Source organism: Thermobia domestica, chromosome 8, assembly GCF_964235325.1.
Source record: "Thermobia domestica chromosome 8, izTheDome1.hap1.1, whole genome shotgun sequence".
NCBI lineage: Eukaryota > Metazoa > Arthropoda > Insecta > Zygentoma > Lepismatidae > Thermobia > Thermobia domestica.
Window position 1 is genome coordinate 94,442,055 of NC_137461.1, and position 21,538 is coordinate 94,463,592.

At 37.0% G+C, this 21,538-nt stretch overlaps 1 protein-coding gene across 1 annotated transcript in view; it reads right to left on the minus strand.

Moving 5' to 3' along the window:
* LOC145693089 (PHD finger protein 12) overlaps window positions 1–21,538 on the minus strand; it is a 74,535-nt gene that overhangs the window by 23,358 nt on the left and 29,639 nt on the right. The window contains exons 9-11 of the mRNA XM_081768777.1: window positions 18,882–19,019; window positions 17,267–17,769; window positions 5,670–5,806 (exon numbers count right to left, since the gene is read on the minus strand). Of these exons, the coding sequence (XP_081624903.1) occupies window positions 5,670–5,806; window positions 17,267–17,769; window positions 18,882–19,019 (778 nt within the window). The remainder of the gene's footprint in view (window positions 1–5,669; window positions 5,807–17,266; window positions 17,770–18,881; window positions 19,020–21,538) is intronic.

The following is a 21,538-nucleotide window of genomic DNA, read 5'->3' on the forward strand; positions in this document are numbered from 1 at the left end:
TGGTTATGCAAATGAACTTCACCAGAGAATCGTTAAAAAGTATGATCAATGAAAACTGGAACTGCATGCATACCGAAGAAAGGAAGAAAGAAAGAAAAGAAAAAAAAAAAAAAACAGACAGAGAGAGATATCATCGTTTCACTCAACGCCTAATTAAACGCGACATGAAGGATCAACTTTACTTTTGCAACAGTATGCAGAAAACGAGCCAAAATTTTGTTCATGGAGGAGGAAAGCTTTATAGTTTAATAATATCTGAACAAGCAAAATAACAGGAGTGTATGGTACGATCAGGTCTGCACCGTATGAATAGACTCCTCGAGTCCAGCGATGCTTTCAATTGGTGTATCGTTTGGCTAGGAATGTTTTATTGGGGTCTCATTGAAGTTCACTTGTCATAAAAGGCGTTAAAACTTGAATTAATATATACCAAGAAGATATTCTCGAAATTTCATGATTCCACCGTATTGAGAAGTAAACTTTGTGATTTCTTCAAGACTCAGTACCAACTCACAAGGTAAAGACGACTTAACAAGTGTTTCGTCACAATATTCCGTTCATTACATACGACGAATCCTCTAAATTATAATATATGGTCTTATTAGAAGAAGAAAGGTTCTACTAAACCATATATGAATTTGGAACACTTGAAGTCTGCTTTGGTAAAAGCAGTTGTTGAAGATGAGGCCCTGTGTTCAATTAAGTCGTCATTATTTTGAATAAATATTGTATCCCACTTATCGTTGTATACACTGCATTAATCATTTTCTTTTCTTTCTATGTTTAGTTTACTTTTTCTTGTTTTTTGAAGTTGGGAGGGAACTCATGACCATAATACTTGGGGGCTCAAACCCCGGATAAACAGTAAAATATTCCACTTAATTTCACATGCAATTCATTATTCAGAGCATGACGTAAGTATAATAACTTGCTGCCACTAATAAGGATACACGTATTCCACTTGCTAACGCTAAGTGCGAGACCTTTCGCCTGCCATTTCTTCTGTATATGATCAATAATAATCATCACGCTCTAAACTGATTACACCGTAATCACTATGAAGCAAAATTTGTTCCATATAGCTCAAACTAGCTACGACTAATTTGATCAGGAAGAAACGGGCATGTACAGTCTGCTAATGCTAAATACATGCCACAGTCTTTCACGACATGTTTGAACATGTCCTCCAAAACCACCTACATATGAACACTATAATGGTGTAAAGTTTAGTCAGCTATCTCAGCAGTCTTGAAGAACACAGTTTAGGAGGAAGTGCGAAGTGGATGTTCGCTCAACTCAATAATTTAATTTGACTGAACAAAATGTAGTTCATTAAATTAGAAAACACGGCTAATACTGAAATTCGGGTACCGGTTTCCCTGAATTTCCACGATTAAGTCAATTTTCCCTAACCCGTGCCACGTATCATTTGTACTGGGATATATTTTTTTAATCTGCCACCATCATCCCCAGAGTCGTTCGACGCCTTCCTTTTAATTTTTGAAATATATTATTTCTGTATTTGGGATATACTAAAACACTAATACCAAACAATAATTATAAACTAACGATATCTTAATATTTCGACATCCTGAATACACTCATAAACATAAACAATTTGTTGATTATAGCTTTGGAAATATTTAACATGTATTAATAAAACTAAATTGACCAACACTTGTTACACAAAGATGTGAAGGACCAAATGGACTAATTTAGTAGGATTAGATTCCCCAGGACTCGAAACAAGAAATATCCTATCAGCCTGGCATGAGCCTATGATAAAGCACCATATATACCTTCACTATTAAGATCTACTGGATAACCTCGAAGATAAAGCCAGACTTCTTGCTGTCACATTCCCTCAAAACGGAGCATGGCTTCAAGCCTTACCTTCACCTTCTTTGGGCTTACATCTATCTAACGGAAGAATTAGAATAGCTACTGCTCTGCGCTTAGAAATAGATATCTGCGAGCCACACAGTTGTTTCACATGTAACGCCCATGTAGATAGTAGAGGATTGCATGGCTTATCATATAAAAACAGTGCTGGCAGACTTTCACGACATACCAATGTAAATGATATCAATTCTGAGAGCTCTCATTTCAGCAGGTGTTCCACCAGTTGTAGCAGGCAAACAGTGAGAGAATCAAATGAATGAAGCCACAGTGACGGAAAAAAGCCTGACGAAGTGACGTCAGTACCAAGGAAAAAAGGGAAGGCGCTTATTTGAGCTTGCACCTATGCAGATACTTAGCTCCCTCAAATGTACCAGGTACATTGACTCGAGCACGACTCGTAGCAGCTCGAAGACAGGTCGAGGAAAGGAATAAATATATCAATCTATTGGGTAAATATTTGTTTGTTACAATAGCAATTGAATCAAGTGATTCATGGGGCAAGAGGGGTTTAATTTTATCAATGAGGTGGACCAATGCATATCGCTAAAATTGGGAGATACCCGAGTTAGAGCATGTCTCATACAACGCATTAGTATAGCTATTCAACGAGGAAATGTTTCAGCTATTTGGGAACTTTGCCAACCGGAAAAGAATTAAAAGAAAAGAGATCTTCCTTTATAGGGATAAAATTTTCGTCAATTAACATTAACAATAATAATAATAATAATAATAATACGAAGATGCAGAAAAAAAGGACTGTTACAATTTGAATTTGAATGTTACAAATTTGAATAAAACCGTAAATTACAACAATATTTGATTGTTAAATTTAGGATTTGGCAAGCTATAATTGTATCGTAGGTAACAATTAATGTTTTTATAATGTTACAATAATCATTACCTATTGTTTGGTCATATATCTATTTTTGCCAATAGGTTTATTTTCACTTATATGTACCTTATATAAAACATATATTTATAATTTTAAGTTAATATTTTAATTTGTATCAATTTAGACCCACATACACAGCATTTCATATAAATAAATAATAATAATAAAAAAATAAATATTGTTGTTATTAATATATTTGTTGCTTTGGAAAGTTTTGTTTTATTAATACATGTTAAGCATAAACAAATATAATTTGGTGTATCTCTTTGATTATCTACAACCAACCAGCCTAATTTATTTCTTCTTCTATAACATCTGAATTTTTCATTTAAATTGTTCTTTCCAAGCTTGAAATTTTAACACTTTTCGGCGTTGTAATCATCTTTTGGAATACTTTGATTCTCTGAGTTGTTCTCTGTTATGTGAGCAACTAAAAAACTCCGTCATATAACATACTTATATTGCCACTCCCAGATAATAACATACTTAAGATAACTACCAATATTGCTAAAGAGCGCAACTCTTATGTAGAGCTGCCAGCAAAAACACATTACTCACCACAAATATAACGAATTACTAGAGCATTATCAAAAATATACACATAAACAGCTCAGGAAAATTAAAGAACAGAAAAACAAAGTGAAGGGGTGACATATTGGACTCTAGTCACGCAATGGTATTGCCAGATTGAAAGTAGAGGATATTTATATGGATGAAAATAAGACGAGTGGACTGACCAACCCGGCCAGTTTTATCTTCTTTCACTCACCCGGGCTACAATATTACGTGACTGCAGTCAAATATGGTGCCCAGTTGGATGTTCCATAGCTCACAGCTAATTTTGTTTAATAAGGCACAAAGAGTAAAAAATTGACAGACTGGACCGGGACTCAAACCCAAGACCTCCGCATACCATGCCGATGGGTTAACCACTACGCCACCCAGAACAACCACTCACTCACTCACTCTCGAGGTCGGTGCTCTCCACTCAGATCACGTGGGTTATACCACAACCCCTGCTGTGATTGGACAATCCCTGTATCCATATATTGAGCACCTACGACGCTTGTGATTTCATATAGATATCAATGAAAGAGGAAACAACCGATTATATGAACACGCCATATCCTCTATAGATGTGAATTCAATAAGGCACCAAGAGTGAAAAAGTGACTGACTGGACCGGGACTCGAACCCGGGACCTGCAGCATACCGTGCCAATGCGTTAACCACTACGCCATCCAGAACAACCACTCACCTTCTCACTCTCCAGGTCGGTGCTCTCCACTCAGACCACGTGGGTTGTACCACAGCCCCCTGCTGTGATTGGACAATCCCTGTGTCCATATATTGAGCACCTATGAGAGAATGAGTGGTCGTTCTGAGAAGTGGACTAGGTGGCGCAGTGGTTAACGCATCGGCACGGTATGCTGGAAGTCCCCGGGTTCAAGTCCCGGTCCAGTCAGTCACTTTTTCGCTCTTTGTGCTTCATTGAATTCACATCTATAAAGGATATGGTGTGTTCCTATAATCGATTGTTTTCTATATCATTAATATCTATATAATTTTCTTTAATTTGTTCTTTTCCTCTTTATCGAATGAAGCTTCAACGAAAGTACCTATCGTGTACTTTTCCTAGTGCCGTATGTTCTTACTATTTCCTTACAATTATATATATAAAATTCTACATTAAATTAAGAAGGATAACGTGTAGGTTGACAAATTTTAATGTGGGTATATGATAGAAATAAATACTGTAATACTTAGTCACGCCTACTATTTTACACATGAAAAACTAACGCTAATAATTAAATTTTCTGTCGATTACATTTCTCCACTGCAAGTAAAAAATCTACCATTATCTGCAATTTGTAACAGTACAGTTCAAACGAAGAACGTATTTGCCTGTCTTAAAAAAATACAATAAAATAAAAACAATAAAAAAAAAGTGAATCATAAAGACTGATGAGATTTGAAAAGATCATATTTTTTTTAAGTAAATGAAATAAACGTCTTAAAGTTTTAACTGGTTGCAGTAGATGCCTTTCTACTGTGTCAAGATGACAACTCAGCAACAGAAACCATGTTGCTCTTTCCGCTACAAGTATGCTTCGTTATACCTAACTGTGAACCGTAATTTACGTCTACAATATCGTACTACACTTTCTACTACTCAAAGAATGTAGCATTGGCCCAGTTAGCACAGGCTAGTTGTTTATGTAAAGAGAAACCGCATCCAACATTTTGAAATGATCAGGTAGTTATACGTACGTACGTGTATATTATAATGCTATAAGGCTCTCCACCAGGTGATAAACAACGACGCTGGTATTTCCTATCTTTATATAGAGATGGACAATGAGACGTTCTTTCACGCTTGTGTTTAGTGACAAGGCCACGTCTCATCGCAGTGGAAACTTGAGTCGCCCCACGTGTAATAATTGAGTGAGAGTGACATCCCAAAACTGAATGTGCATTATGATGTTCATGAAGATTTGCAGTCCGTATTTTTTATTACCGAGAGGATTATGTGCGTCCAAACGTAGCCATTTTGAGCATTTGTGAAAGCCATGTAAATCAAGCATTATGTTGAGACACTTAATTTAAAACTTATTCCATGGTTCTATGTTTCCTTACAACAACAACAACAACAACAACAAAAAAAAAAAAACAAAAAAAAAAACACTTTTGAAACTGGATGATTCTCTTTGATAAACCATATATATATATATATATATATATATATATATATATATATATATATATATATATATATAGTGTATCACAATGGGAATTTTCGATCAATCATAATATCAATGCAAATATCACACATATTGCATCGTAAAATTGCATGCCTAGGTGGTGGAGCTATTACCTGTCGTCCTCACTGTGACTACTTTGGTTCCAGTTGTGGACTGTGAAGATGACACCACCGTAACCTTTCCGATTTGAGACTTCATTATTGATGCTTGCGGAGATCCATGGCGAGGCTGAAGAATGGAGGCGGAGTTCCTGTCCAAAAATTATAACATTCCATAGCATTCAAATAAAACACAAGAAGAAAAAGAAATGCGACGTTTCTGAAACATTCTTACTTGTTTAAATATTTACGACCATTACTCTCGGATTCAAAATTTGTTAATGGAATCTGATATAGAGACCAATATATAGTAAATAATTAGTTGGTACAAAAAGTGAATATTTTCTGATAAACTAAAATAAAGAAAGTATTACGTTGTCATCTAGTAAATTAGAGAATAACTGAAATTGTTTCATTACTCGCTGATATTTTTTAAATTACTTATATACGTTGCTGAGTAGGTGTTATGTGAGTCGATTCCTGCTTACTGGTAGAACTCCTCAGAGAGAAAAGTAAATGAAATCCTCACATCTTGAAATTGTGTTGGACTTGCCCTCTTGAAAAGAAACTATTGCAAAGTTGGTTTATGTTTACACCACATGCGAAATAAGATTTTCTTTGCTTTAGTTATTTAATAAGCACCTGATAGTATTTATCAACAAAATTATCCTATGATACAGATTCTTCGTTTATAATCTTTTGATTTGTTTGCTCGAGTTCACCAAGCATTTCAAAATATGAAACAACAGGGTGGTGGGGAAATCACTATCTGATTTTAAATGGTCGTACTTCTGTCTTCAATTATTCTTTTAATTTTTAATTATTCTTTTATATTACTCTAGGTTCCTTGAGAAACCAGGAGCACAATGGCCAGTGACATGAAGCGTGAATGACTAACGAAGATGGCGAAGAAACTGACACTGCGTTTTGAAGAAATTTAAAGAAATTCCACATCCTATTTGATGGTCCATAACTCGAGAACAAAAAGCGTACACATATTTCACACGTTTATTTAGAAAATCAAGTTTAACCATTATCAGGGTTGTTGGAATTTTCCCCAGCTCCAAAATACTTAGTTTTGGGGGAAAGTGTTAATCATCCCCCCCAACCCCCCCCAAAAAAAAACCCTACAAAAATATACTTGAAAACTTGAATTTTTCAGAATTGGCTTAAGATATCTATTTATCAACAGATCTCTAGAATAGAATATCATTGAATATGTGTATGAGCATGATTCTTAAGCCAATATATATACAGGGTGGCCCATTTTAATCTTTCCACGAAAATATCTCGAAAACTTTTCAACAACGAAACTCAAAAAGGAAATGCCATGGAGCACATCGAATGGTGTTATCGTGGTGCCCCCCAGAGGCATCTTTCATGATGGCCCAGGGCGCAACTTTAACATTTTAAATGGAAACATGCGGCGAGTAATACCTCGTTCGATAGATCTTTAAAAACTACAAAGCGTTGGGACAAAAATCATATCAGTCACCGTATTCAAAATGGCGGCCAAGACATAGTGCCTATATCAAATAAAACGTCCAGTACCATTAGTGGGAAAACGGTTGGAGATAAATGAACAGAATAAAAAGTGAAACAGGAAAATGGTATGGGGTACGTCGAATGATAATGTTGTGGTGACCCGAGGGCCGCCTTTCATTGGGGTCCAGGACCCAACTTTGAAATTTTAAATGGAAACATGGGCCGAGTGATATTTCTTTTAACACTAAACAGCGTTGTGACAAAACATTTTTCATATGGATCACGGTTTTAAAATTGGTCGCCAAGACATGGTCCCTGTATCAGATAAAACGTCCAGTACCACTAATATTAAAACGATTGGAGATAAATGAACAGAATAAAACCTGTAAAGGAAATCACAGAGGGTATTTATTATTCCACGGGTCGAGAACGATGCAGCAGAGAGGAAGATGATTAAAATAAAAGTGACTTAATGCAAAGGAGGAAATCTAATTCGTAGAAAATTATCGCTGCAGCCTCCCTCCTCTGAAGTGGGAAGGAATGGTGAAATTGCAAATGAGAATCTTAGTTTTCGGAAATTGAATCTACGCAACAAAATTATCTGAATGTGTTTTTAAAAGAGAGAGATGTCTCTGTAATGAGAAAAAGTAGGTAAAATTCGTGTTAAATGGTACCTTCCATTTTTATTGCAGCAAAAATCAATCAACTGAAATGCAAAACAAAATTGTCGAGCAATGCAGTTTCTGCAATGTGAACGAGGTATCACTCCATGTTTCCATTTAAAATTTTGAATTTGGCTCTGCCTCCCCCCCCCCCCTTCGGGAGGTAATGCGACAATACCATTCGATGTGCCCCATGACCTTTCCTACTTGAGTTTTTGTTCGGTTCATTTATCATAGTAATGGTACTGGACGTTTTATCTGATATAGAAACCATGTCTTGGAGGCCATTTTGAATACTGTGACCGATATAAAAAAATCTTTACCGCAGCGCTTTTTAGTTTTTAAAGATCTATCTATCACTCGCCCCATATTTCCATTTAAAATTTTAAAGTTTGGCCCTGAGCACTCATGAATGACGGGCCTGGAGGGCACCGCGACAATACCATTCGATGTGCTCCATGGTCATTCCTATTTGAGTTTTTGTTTGGTTCATTTATGTTCAACCGTTTCCATGTTAGCGATACTGGACGTTTTATCTGATACAGGCACCATGTCTTGGCGGCTATTTTGAATACGGTGACCAATATGAAAAATCTGTTGGCACTACGCTTTTTAGTTTTTAAACATCTATCGAATGAGATATTACTCGCCCCATGTTTGTATTTAAAATTTTAAAGTTGGACTCTAGACTCCCCTGAAGGGCGGCCCTGGGGGACACCGCGACAACACCATTCGATGTGCCCTATGGCATTTCCTTTTTGAGTTTACGTTTTGTTCATTTATGTTAACCGTTTTCGAGATATTTCCGTGGAAAGATTAAAATGAGCCACCCTGTATATTGTATATACAGTGGCGTATCCAGGATATGATCAAGGGAGGGGCTAAACCATAGTTTGAAGCTTTATCCAGTGTAAAGCAGGATTGAAGCCCATTTTATCCAGTGTATATCTGAGCGTCAAGGGGGACTATAGCTCCTATAGCCCCCCTTAGATCTTGTGCATATATATATATATATAAGAATCATGCTTAACGTATTTTGTTCGCGCTCCAATCAAATTCGCTGTAACGATGGTCACAACTGTAACCTGGAACGCGACTACATACCCTTTCTTTTTGTAGTACATACTTACCTATTAGTACACACAAGTAATAAAATATCTTTCTCCATGTATCAGCTAATTAAAAATCGAAGACGCCTAATTTAAAAAGGGAAATTACTGAGCATATACCACCATTTTCTCAACACTATACTTGGACAGTGAAGTATTATCATAGTGCTTGCCGGGCGTCCTTTGAGGGAAACTAAAGAAATCTTCAGACACGACGGCTGGCCCATGGATTTGAATCCTGAGTGTAACAGACTATATTCCTACTCTATACTAGCTAAAATGTCCGTTATTCGCGCAGAAAAGATAGGTATACTTTCTCATAAAAGTTTGAACCTCCCTACCCACTTAAGAGAAGCCCTTTAATCTCAATGACAGTGTAAGACTCCAGCTACAGGTCGGTACTTATGTACCAAAATTCATTTCAAACGGGTCAGCCTATTCCCGTGACGTGATCACAAACAACGCTTTATGTCAATTTTAGACATCTCTCCTGTCATTCCAATGGGGCTGAATTCGACTTAAATGGCATCGGGTTTGTCACTTTTAATTTCAGCTACCTCAAAAACTGTGGATTCGACACTAATATCGGTCGTTTTGGTTATTTTTGCATGTCACCCCTTTCCTAGAGGTCCGAGATCTTGCTCGGCATCTGGCATGTCAATACTCATCTCAGCGATTCCGAAAACCATCGATTTGGCTCTAAGATTAATCTTCATCAATTATTTTTATATGTCATCCATCCTCCCTCTCCCAGGGGTGCTAGGAATTTTACCACCCATCCACAGTATTTTGTTCCAGGTTTTATATATATATATACCAAGATTGGTTGAAGTTGTTCTAGGCATTCCAGAGGTATGCTGCAGCACACATACATACATATACATACATTTTTATACAATATAAAAAGTTTATATAAAATTATCCACTCCTCGTTACTCTAAGGAACTATAATCTTCCTTCTAGAAGTCGAAATATAAGGGAGTCCCAATGATGAAAGTGTGTTCCACGAAACGCGGACGGGGCTTCACGGTTTCCCTTTGTGCGAGAAGAGAATTCCATAGTTCGTGTATACAGTAGAACATGAATGCTTAAATGTATTTTAAGGAGAAATACTGCTTTAAATGTACGTACAAAGTTCAATAAAACGTAATCCCCCCCCCCCCAAAAAAAAAAAAGAAAAACAATAATAGGCTATCTGGGGTATTGTTTTTAACTGGGATTTTCAAACCCTGACCTTTTTAATTTTCAGTAATTTATCATTTGACGGGAAGGGGTGGTTAGGTTTGACTTGTTACGGTTAAAATTATTATTTAAAGTAACTGAATTATATAATTTAACATTATTTCTTTCGATTTGGTGTGTTTGAACATCTTTTATCAAGCTCAGAAAAAAACGTGATCCAACAATTATAATGCCATAAACTAGAACCTTAGATTTCTGGGATATAAGAATAACGTAGGAATTATTTGTCAGTTCAATAACGAGTACTTCTACCTTAAAACTCTGTTTATCGCCACAGGAGGACATGTGGTGGTATAATATGAAATAATCCATTAATGCCTTCTGTTTTCCGAAGATCTACCGATGAAACGAACTGCGGTTTTTTGAATATTTTCTGGTGCAACATAGTTGCGTATCTATTAGTTTATTTAATATTTTTACAAGTATATACAATATTAGAGGCCTACTTGTAAGTTTCTGGCATTCTCCACTGTCTTTCAGTTATTTAGAAATATTCATAACATTTAGAAATATTCAAGACATGGTCCCTGTATCAGATAAAACGTCCAGTACCACTAATATTAAAACGATTGGAGATAAATGAACAGAATAAAACCTGTAAAGGAAATCACAGAGGGTATTTATTATTCCACGGGTCGAGAACGATGCAGCAGAGAGGAAGATGATTAAAATAAAAGTGACTTAATGCAAAGGAGGAAATCTAATTCGTAGAAAATTATCGCTGCAGCCTCCCTCCTCTGAAGTGGGAAGGAATGGTGAAATTGCAAATGAGAATCTTAGTTTTCGGAAATTGAATCTACGCAACAAAATTATCTGAATGTGTTTTTAAAAGAGAGAGATGTCTCTGTAATGAGAAAAAGTAGGTAAAATTCGTGTTAAATGGTACCTTCCATTTTTATTGCAGCAAAAATCAATCAACTGAAATGCAAAACAAAATTGTCGAGCAATGCAGTTTCTGCAATGTGAACGAGGTATCACTCCATGTTTCCATTTAAAATTTTGAATTTGGCTCTGCCTCCCCCCCCCCCCCTTCGGGAGGTAATGCGACAATACCATTCGATGTGCCCCATGACCTTTCCTACTTGAGTTTTTGTTCGGTTCATTTATCATAGTAATGGTACTGGACGTTTTATCTGATATAGAAACCATGTCTTGGAGGCCATTTTGAATACTGTGACCGATATAAAAAAATCTTTACCGCAGCGCTTTTTAGTTTTTAAAGATCTATCTATCACTCGCCCCATGTTTCCATTTAAAATTTTAAAGTTTGGCCCTGAGCACTCATGAATGACGGGCCTGGAGGGCACCGCGACAATACCATTCGATGTGCTCCATGGTCATTCCTATTTGAGTTTTTGTTTGGTTCATTTATGTTCAACCGTTTCCATGTTAGCGATACTGGACGTTTTATCTGATACAGGCACCATGTCTTGGCGGCTATTTTGAATACGGTGACCAATATGAAAAATCTGTTGGCACTACGCTTTTTAGTTTTTAAACATCTATCGAATGAGATATTACTCGCCCCATGTTTGTATTTAAAATTTTAAAGTTGGACTCTAGACTCCCCTGAAGGGCGGCCCTGGGGGACACCGCGACAACACCATTCGATGTGCCCTATGGCATTTCCTTTTTGAGTTTACGTTTTGTTCATTTATGTTAACCGTTTTCGAGATATTTCCGTGGAAAGATTAAAATGAGCCACCCTGTATATTGTATATACAGTGGCGTATCCAGGATATGATCAAGGGAGGGGCTAAACCATAGTTTGAAGCTTTATCCAGTGTAAAGCAGGATTGAAGCCCATTTTATCCAGTGTATATCTGAGCGTCAAGGGGGACTATAGCTCCTATAGCCCCCCTTAGATCTTGTGCATATATATATATATATAAGAATCATGCTTAACGTATTTTGTTCGCGCTCCAATCAAATTCGCTGTAACGATGGTCACAACTGTAACCTGGAACGCGACTACATACCCTTTCTTTTTGTAGTACATACTTACCTATTAGTACACACAAGTAATAAAATATCTTTCTCCATGTATCAGCTAATTAAAAATCGAAGACGCCTAATTTAAAAAGGGAAATTACTGAGCATATACCACCATTTTCTCAACACTATACTTGGACAGTGAAGTATTATCATAGTGCTTGCCGGGCGTCCTTTGAGGGAAACTAAAGAAATCTTCAGACACGACGGCTGGCCCATGGATTTGAATCCTGAGTGTAACAGACTATATTCCTACTCTATACTAGCTAAAATGTCCGTTATTCGCGCAGAAAAGATAGGTATACTTTCTCATAAAAGTTTGAACCTCCCTACCCACTTAAGAGAAGCCCTTTAATCTCAATGACAGTGTAAGACTCCAGCTACAGGTCGGTACTTATGTACCAAAATTCATTTCAAACGGGTCAGCCTATTCCCGTGACGTGATCACAAACAACGCTTTATGTCAATTTTAGACATCTCTCCTGTCATTCCAATGGGGCTGAATTCGACTTAAATGGCATCGGGTTTGTCACTTTTAATTTCAGCTACCTCAAAAACTGTGGATTCGACACTAATATCGGTCGTTTTGGTTATTTTTGCATGTCACCCCTTTCCTAGAGGTCCGAGATCTTGCTCGGCATCTGGCATGTCAATACTCATCTCAGCGATTCCGAAAACCATCGATTTGGCTCTAAGATTAATCTTCATCAATTATTTTTATATGTCATCCATCCTCCCTCTCCCAGGGGTGCTAGGAATTTTACCACCCATCCACAGTATTTTGTTCCAGGTTTTATATATATATATACCAAGATTGGTTGAAGTTGTTCTAGGCATTCCAGAGGTATGCTGCAGCACACATACATACATATACATACATTTTTATACAATATAAAAAGTTTATATAAAATTATCCACTCCTCGTTACTCTAAGGAACTATAATCTTCCTTCTAGAAGTCGAAATATAAGGGAGTCCCAATGATGAAAGTGTGTTCCACGAAACGCGGACGGGGCTTCACGGTTTCCCTTTGTGCGAGAAGAGAATTCCATAGTTCGTGTATACAGTAGAACATGAATGCTTAAATGTATTTTAAGGAGAAATACTGCTTTAAATGTACGTACAAAGTTCAATAAAACGTAATCCCCCCCCCCAAAAAAAAAAAAGAAAAACAATAATAGGCTATCTGGGGTATTGTTTTTAACTGGGATTTTCAAACCCTGACCTTTTTAATTTTCAGTAATTTATCATTTGACGGGAAGGGGTGGTTAGGTTTGACTTGTTACGGTTAAAATTATTATTTAAAGTAACTGAATTATATAATTTAACATTATTTCTTTCGATTTGGTGTGTTTGAACATCTTTTATCAAGCTCAGAAAAAAACGTGATCCAACAATTATAATGCCATAAACTAGAACCTTAGATTTCTGGGATATAAGAATAACGTAGGAATTATTTGTCAGTTCAATAACGAGTACTTCTACCTTAAAACTCTGTTTATCGCCACAGGAGGACATGTGGTGGTATAATATGAAATAATCCATTAATGCCTTCTGTTTTCCGAAGATCTACCGATGAAACGAACTGCGGTTTTTTGAATATTTTCTGGTGCAACATAGTTGCGTATCTATTAGTTTATTTAATATTTTTACAAGTATATACAATATTAGAGGCCTACTTGTAAGTTTCTGGCATTCTCCACTGTCTTTCAGTTATTTAGAAATATTCATAACATTTAGAAATATTCAAGACATGGTCCCTGTATCAGATAAAACGTCCAGTACCACTAATATTAAAACGATTGGAGATAAATGAACAGAATAAAACCTGTAAAGGAAATCACAGAGGGTATTTATTATTCCACGGGTCGAGAACGATGCAGCAGAGAGGAAGATGATTAAAATAAAAGTGACTTAATGCAAAGGAGGAAATCTAATTCGTAGAAAATTATCGCTGCAGCCTCCCTCCTCTGAAGTGGGAAGGAATGGTGAAATTGCAAATGAGAATCTTAGTTTTTGGAAATTGAATCTACGCAACAAAATTATCTGAATGTGTTTTTAAAAGAGAGAGATGTCTCTGTAATGAGAAAAAGTAGGTAAAATTCGTGTTAAATGGTACCTTCCATTTTTATTGCAGCAAAAATCAATCAACTGAAATGCAAAACAAAATTGTCGAGCAATGCAGTTTCTGCAATGTGAACGAGGTATCACTCCATGTTTCCATTTAAAATTTTGAATTTGGCTCTGCCTCCCCCCCCCCTTCGGGAGGTAATGCGACAATACCATTCGATGTGCCCCATGACCTTTCCTACTTGAGTTTTTGTTCGGTTCATTTATCATAGTAATGGTACTGGACGTTTTATCTGATATAGAAACCATGTCTTGGAGGCCATTTTGAATACTGTGACCGATATAAAAAAATCTTTACCGCAGCGCTTTTTAGTTTTTAAAGATCTATCTATCACTCGCCCCATGTTTCCATTTAAAATTTTAAAGTTTGGCCCTGAGCACTCATGAATGACGGGCCTGGAGGGCACCGCGACAATACCATTCGATGTGCTCCATGGTCATTCCTATTTGAGTTTTTGTTTGGTTCATTTATGTTCAACCGTTTCCATGTTAGCGATACTGGACGTTTTATCTGATACAGGCACCATGTCTTGGCGGCTATTTTGAATACGGTGACCAATATGAAAAATCTGTTGGCACTACGCTTTTTAGTTTTTAAACATCTATCGAATGAGATATTACTCGCCCCATGTTTGTATTTAAAATTTTAAAGTTGGACTCTAGACTCCCCTGAAGGGCGGCCCTGGGGGACACCGCGACAACACCATTCGATGTGCCCTATGGCATTTCCTTTTTGAGTTTACGTTTTGTTCATTTATGTTAACCGTTTTCGAGATATTTCCGTGGAAAGATTAAAATGAGCCACCCTGTATATTGTATATACAGTGGCGTATCCAGGATATGATCAAGGGAGGGGCTAAACCATAGTTTGAAGCTTTATCCAGTGTAAAGCAGGATTGAAGCCCATTTTATCCAGTGTATATCTGAGCGTCAAGGGGGACTATAGCTCCTATAGCCCCCCTTAGATCTTGTGCATATATATATATATATATAAGAATCATGCTTAACGTATTTTGTTCGCGCTCCAATCAAATTCGCTGTAACGATGGTCACAACTGTAACCTGGAACGCGACTACATACCCTTTCTTTTTGTAGTACATACTTACCTATTAGTACACACAAGTAATAAAATATCTTTCTCCATGTATCAGCTAATTAAAAATCGAAGACGCCTAATTTAAAAAGGGAAATTACTGAGCATATACCACCATTTTCTCAACACTATACTTGGACAGTGAAGTATTATCATAGTGCTTGCCGGGCGTCCTTTGAGGGAAACTAAAGAAATCTTCAGACACGACGGCTGGCCCATGGATTTGAATCCTGAGTGTAACAGACTATATTCCTACTCTATACTAGCTAAAATGTCCGTTATTCGCGCAGAAAAGATAGGTATACTTTCTCATAAAAGTTTGAACCTCCCTACCCACTTAAGAGAAGCCCTTTAATCTCAATGACAGTGTAAGACTCCAGCTACAGGTCGGTACTTATGTACCAAAATTCATTTCAAACGGGTCAGCCTATTCCCGTGACGTGATCACAAACAACGCTTTATGTCAATTTTAGACATCTCTCCTGTCATTCCAATGGGGCTGAATTCGACTTAAATGGCATCGGGTTTGTCACTTTTAATTTCAGCTACCTCAAAAACTGTGGATTCGACACTAATATCGGTCGTTTTGGTTATTTTTGCATGTCACCCCTTTCCTAGAGGTCCGAGATCTTGCTCGGCATCTGGCATGTCAATACTCATCTCAGCGATTCCGAAAACCATCGATTTGGCTCTAAGATTAATCTTCATCAATTATTTTTATATGTCATCCATCCTCCCTCTCCCAGGGGTGCTAGGAATTTTACCACCCATCCACAGTATTTTGTTCCAGGTTTTATATATATATATACCAAGATTGGTTGAAGTTGTTCTAGGCATTCCAGAGGTATGCTGCAGCACACATACATACATATACATACATTTTTATACAATATAAAAAGTTTATATAAAATTATCCACTCCTCATTACTCTAAGGAACTATAATCTTCCTTCTAGAAGTCGAAATATAAGGGAGTCCCAATGATGAAAGTGTGTTCCACGAAACGCGGACGGGGCTTCACGGTTTCCCTTTGTGCGAGAAGAGAATTCCATAGTTCGTGTATACAGTAGAACATGAATGCTTAAATGTATTTTAAGGAGAAATACTGCTTTAAATGTACGTACAAAGTTCAATAAAACGTAATCCCCCCCCCCCCAAAAAAAAAAAGAAAAACAATAATAGGCTATCTGGGGTATTGTTTTTAACTGGGATTTTCAAACCCTGACCTTTTTAATTTTCAGTAATTTATCATTTGACGGGAAGGGGTGGTTAGGTTTGACTTGTTACGGTTAAAATTATTATTTAAAGTAACTGAATTATATAATTTAACATTATTTCTTTCGATTTGGTGTGTTTGAACATCTTTTATCAAGCTCAGAAAAAAACGTGATCCAACAATTATAATGCCATAAACTAGAACCTTAGATTTCTGGGATATAAGAATAACGTAGGAATTATTTGTCAGTTCAATAACGAGTACTTCTACCTTAAAACTCTGTTTATCGCCACAGGAGGACATGTGGTGGTATAATATGAAATAATCCATTAATGCCTTCTGTTTTCCGAAGATCTACCGATGAAACGAACTGCGGTTTTTTGAATATTTTCTGGTGCAACATAGTTGCGTATCTATTAGTTTATTTAATATTTTTACAAGTATATACAATATTAGAGGCCTACTTGTAAGTTTCTGGCATTCTCCACTGTCTTTCAGTTATTTAGAAATATTCATAACATTAATTTTTTCTTTACACAATGAAAAGTAATCAACTCATGAACTGAAGAAGTACTTAAATGTAGATAATTTTTTAAACACTAATGGAAGGTTACAATACTAATAACTCTAATACAATTTGCAGACGGGAAAAGGGAATAACGGTAGATGAAGAGCTTAACTTACCCTTTCATAACTTTTGTGATTATTTGGTTAGTTCCAGTCTTATTTAAAACGACACTCTTCTGCATTTGACACTGTACAGGAGGTGATGACTGATTCACAGAACCACTAATTTTCATTACATTATTTACACAATCACTGTCACTTTTCCACTCCTTCACTGGCACATCAATACTCACTTTGTTCACTACATCAACACTACCACTCTTTGTATGTCCCAACTCTCCATTTTGAGGGGGGGATAAATCCCTTATGCAATGCTTATCTTTAAGCAGTGATATGGGTCCATTTGGCATATTTTTAGGTGGCACACTAGAATCACTATTCGTAATAACACTGCCATTGACCACTGTCCGATTTGTACTATGGTTCAAAATGGAATTGAACTGTGAGTTGGCAGTGACTGGCATGTCCGCAACGGAAGACTTTTCTTCCATCTTCAGCTGCTCCTTCTGCGCCATATGATACGCTATGCTCGTTTGCAAGGCAATCACACTTTTCAGCCACTAGAAAACAAGACAGCAAAATAGAAATTATTTTAAATAGAAAAATAATTTATATGAGGCAATAGCGGAACATATCAATAAGAAAAGTTCCAGAATAAATTGCTGGTGTAAATAGTCTTCATTACCCCGACACAGGAAAACTATAGGGTTAAAAAACAGCTCAATTTACAGAGGATCTCAGAAGCACGTAAGTTCTCTCTACCTCAAACGAAACTATACTTGAAACAGTTAGTTCGAAATGATAAACAGAAGAATATATAGAGATGATTAACAGCTCTTTGACAACTGATCACATTGTACACTGTGGAAAAAAGGAAACATGGATTCTTGCCTAAGCCTGACAGTTTAGACAATCTGAACACAAGTTAGCTTCTACGTTTATTTGAGACTATTTTTATTAAACGAATGATGTTTCCTGTGAACACTAAGTCCAGAAACTGTTTTTGAAAATAATACTTTCTCTTTAAGACACCATCTCAGCATTCGCTTGCACAGATACAACAAATCAGGGAGAAAAATCTAATCAGGATGGAATTCTACAGGGCATGAAACAAAGTCATTCAGATTACGAAACAACAGTGTAGTTCTTTATCACAGATTTCCCAAACAATTTGTGACAAAATTTACTCGAAATATCAGTAACGACATTATCGTGTGATAAAACTGTAAAGAAGTTTTCACTTTGATACTACGCACTCGTACTATAATAAGAACACAATAACTCTTATTTATTTATTTATCTTTAGAGCGTTTATTATTATTACTGTCCAATATTTCAACCTCTAATGGCATTGAAAACACCAATATGAAAGACTTTCATGAAAACTGAAAATAAGTGTTCTCGTGTTCATACATTTATCATTCAACTTATTAAATCAACTTTAAATTCTACAGATTCAGAACAAAACCTAGAAATCTTACAACTCTTTACACGATGCCATCAAGATCATTAGGGGCTGAAATTTTGGCAACAGAATAATAAAACGCATTATATAATATTATATTGTATTATAGTTTCTTTCTCTCTTCCATATAGGTCTTCTTTAAGATTTGGAATTTTTATGACTATAAATTAACTTAATTAAAATCCTGAAGTTAGTATATTTAGTTACCTCATCCTGCTCCTCGCTGCTTGCACTGAACTCTGACTTAATTCCAGCGATTCCTGACGAAGATGCATATGGAATCTCTCTCACCTGAGGAAGAAGGGGAGGTGGATTTTTGTACTGCTCCTTTACAGCTTCTGGCACCTGGAAATTAAGGACAAAACGTAGTTTGATTGAAAAATCCGCTTTGTTACAACCATAAGCAGGCATTTTCAGAAGCTCTTAGTACGTATATTTCCACAGATAAGGCATACCTACGGATCTAATATAGGGTCATTTCGCCAATGAAATTATTTTGAACATGCAGACATATTACACCTTAACAGTAAATATATCTACTTACACTGACTATTGGGGAAGTTCCAGCTAATAATAATAAATCGACTAATAACAATTGAAACTAATAAACGAAACGAAAGAAAGGAAATAATACATATGAAAAATGATTAGCATTTGATGTTAAAAAATACTTCTTAATGTTCTAGCACTACAACTTCATGTCTGTACCTCATATAATGCCAGGATTTCTACTCCCAACAACAGAAATAGTTCAAAATTCACGAAATAATATCTTGGACTACCAAAACATGTCCTGATTTGGTGATTGCAGTGCTGGAGCCATCAGAAGGTGTAGGTCTTGACTGTACGTATTAATAGCTCCGGGTCCTCCAGGACATGATGATTGAATAGTAGCGCGTTCACCTCTGTATAATAAGCTTCAGGTTTGATCCGAGGCCATGTGAGAGTTTGGTGGATAACATCGTGTCTATGGGTTTACTCGAGTTCCCTTGTCCTCTTTCACTTTCTCATTCAACTAAGTCCTCCATCACCATTCACTAAAATTCATGATTCACCGCATACACCTCACTGATTATAACCGTATGCTAAAGTAAAGGTTAAATTTCATCTCATTTTTTTTAACACACTCTCGTTGCTTTCCTTTCTTTTGTTCTATCAATTTTAACTTTTTATCAGGGTGAAAAAAAATCATGATTTTTTAAAAAATAATTTTTGTTGATTTTTTTTTTTTTTTTTATTTAAATCAAATCTTTCTCCACGTACAGTGCGTTTCTCGAACCCGGAAAAAACGTTATAATTTCCGAACAAATGTACATAAAATGAAATTCACAATACACGTACCTTGTTTCATGCTAAACACGAGAAAGGGTTGAACAGAATCGCACACGTCAAAACAAAGACGACAGGTGGCGCCAGGGGAAGTGCTGCTTGGCGTGGTGCGCGTGCGTTAGTGACTCGAGTCGCTGCATCGCGAGGATGGTTCTGTACACCGTACAGGAACGCGCGTTCATTGTTAAAAAATATTGGATATCGGGATCGTATCAGACCGTTCAACGTGAATTTTGCCGTGAACTTGGATGCCGTAAAGGACCATCGAAATCATCAATACATCATTTGGTGAACAAGTTCGAAACAACAGGAACGTTGCTTACGGGACATGGAGGCCGCGTCCACGGATGTCCGAGGAGACAGTACAGAATGTGCGGCAGCGTCTTTTGCAGTCCCTTAAGAAGAGCCTGCGTCGATTATCACAAGAGATAGGGATGTCAAAGTCAACTGTGCAAAGAGCCGCCAAAAGAGCCAAGCTGTTTCCATATCGCGTTACAGTCGTCCAGGAGTTGAAGACTACAGATTGGGAAAAGCGCGTGATGTATTGTCGTTGGTTGCAAGCTTTGTTGCACGACAATCTAGGAATCCTAGACTATACTTGGTTCACAGATGAAGCTTGGTTCCATCTCTCCGGTTATGCGAACTCGCAGAATACTCGGTGTGGGCCGCCGAAAATCCTCATGTGTACCATGAGATTCCACTTCATCCCTTGAAGATGGAAGTTTGGTGTGCAATTTCCCGACAGTGTATTATTGGACCCACCTTCTTTGAAGATACAGTAAACACACAAGTTTATATACACATCTTCAGTGAATTTGTGAATCAGCTGGACGATCAAGAACTGCGTCGCGGTTATTTCCAACAAGACGGAGCAACGTGCCATACTTCCAACGTGGCCATGGCAGAAATTGAGTCCTTTTTTGGTGACAGGATAATCTCCAAAGGATTGTGGCCGCCAAGATCCCCGGATTTGATACCATCTGATTTCTTCTTATGGGGTTTTCTTAAAGGTTGTGTCTACAGAAACAACCCACGATCACTGCAAGAGTTGCGAAACAACACTGAGAATGCGATTCATGAGATCACACCGGAGACTCTACCTCGGACTTTTCACAATATGGAACGCCGTGTACAAACATGTCTTGACGTCCAGGGAGGACACTTTCAGCACCTGCTGTGACGGTCATGTATTCAGCATGAAACAAGGTACACGTATTGTGAATTTCATTTTCCTATGTATATTTGTTGGAAATTATAACGTTTTTTTCGGGTTCGAAAGCTAGTGGGACGCACTGTAATACAACTCGCGAACTGCAGAAAAAACATTAGGAAGTAATATTAAGTGTTAATTATGCCATTTGAGTGAAAGTATTGGGGTTCATGCATTAAGGAAAAAGGACAGCAACATTTATCAACATGGCACCTATTTTTTGCAAATATTACTGGTATTTGGCGATGCATATTTTTAAACTATCGGAACTAGCTTACGGACGAAATACACATAAAAAAGTCTCGGAGAGGATTCGGACCCCTCT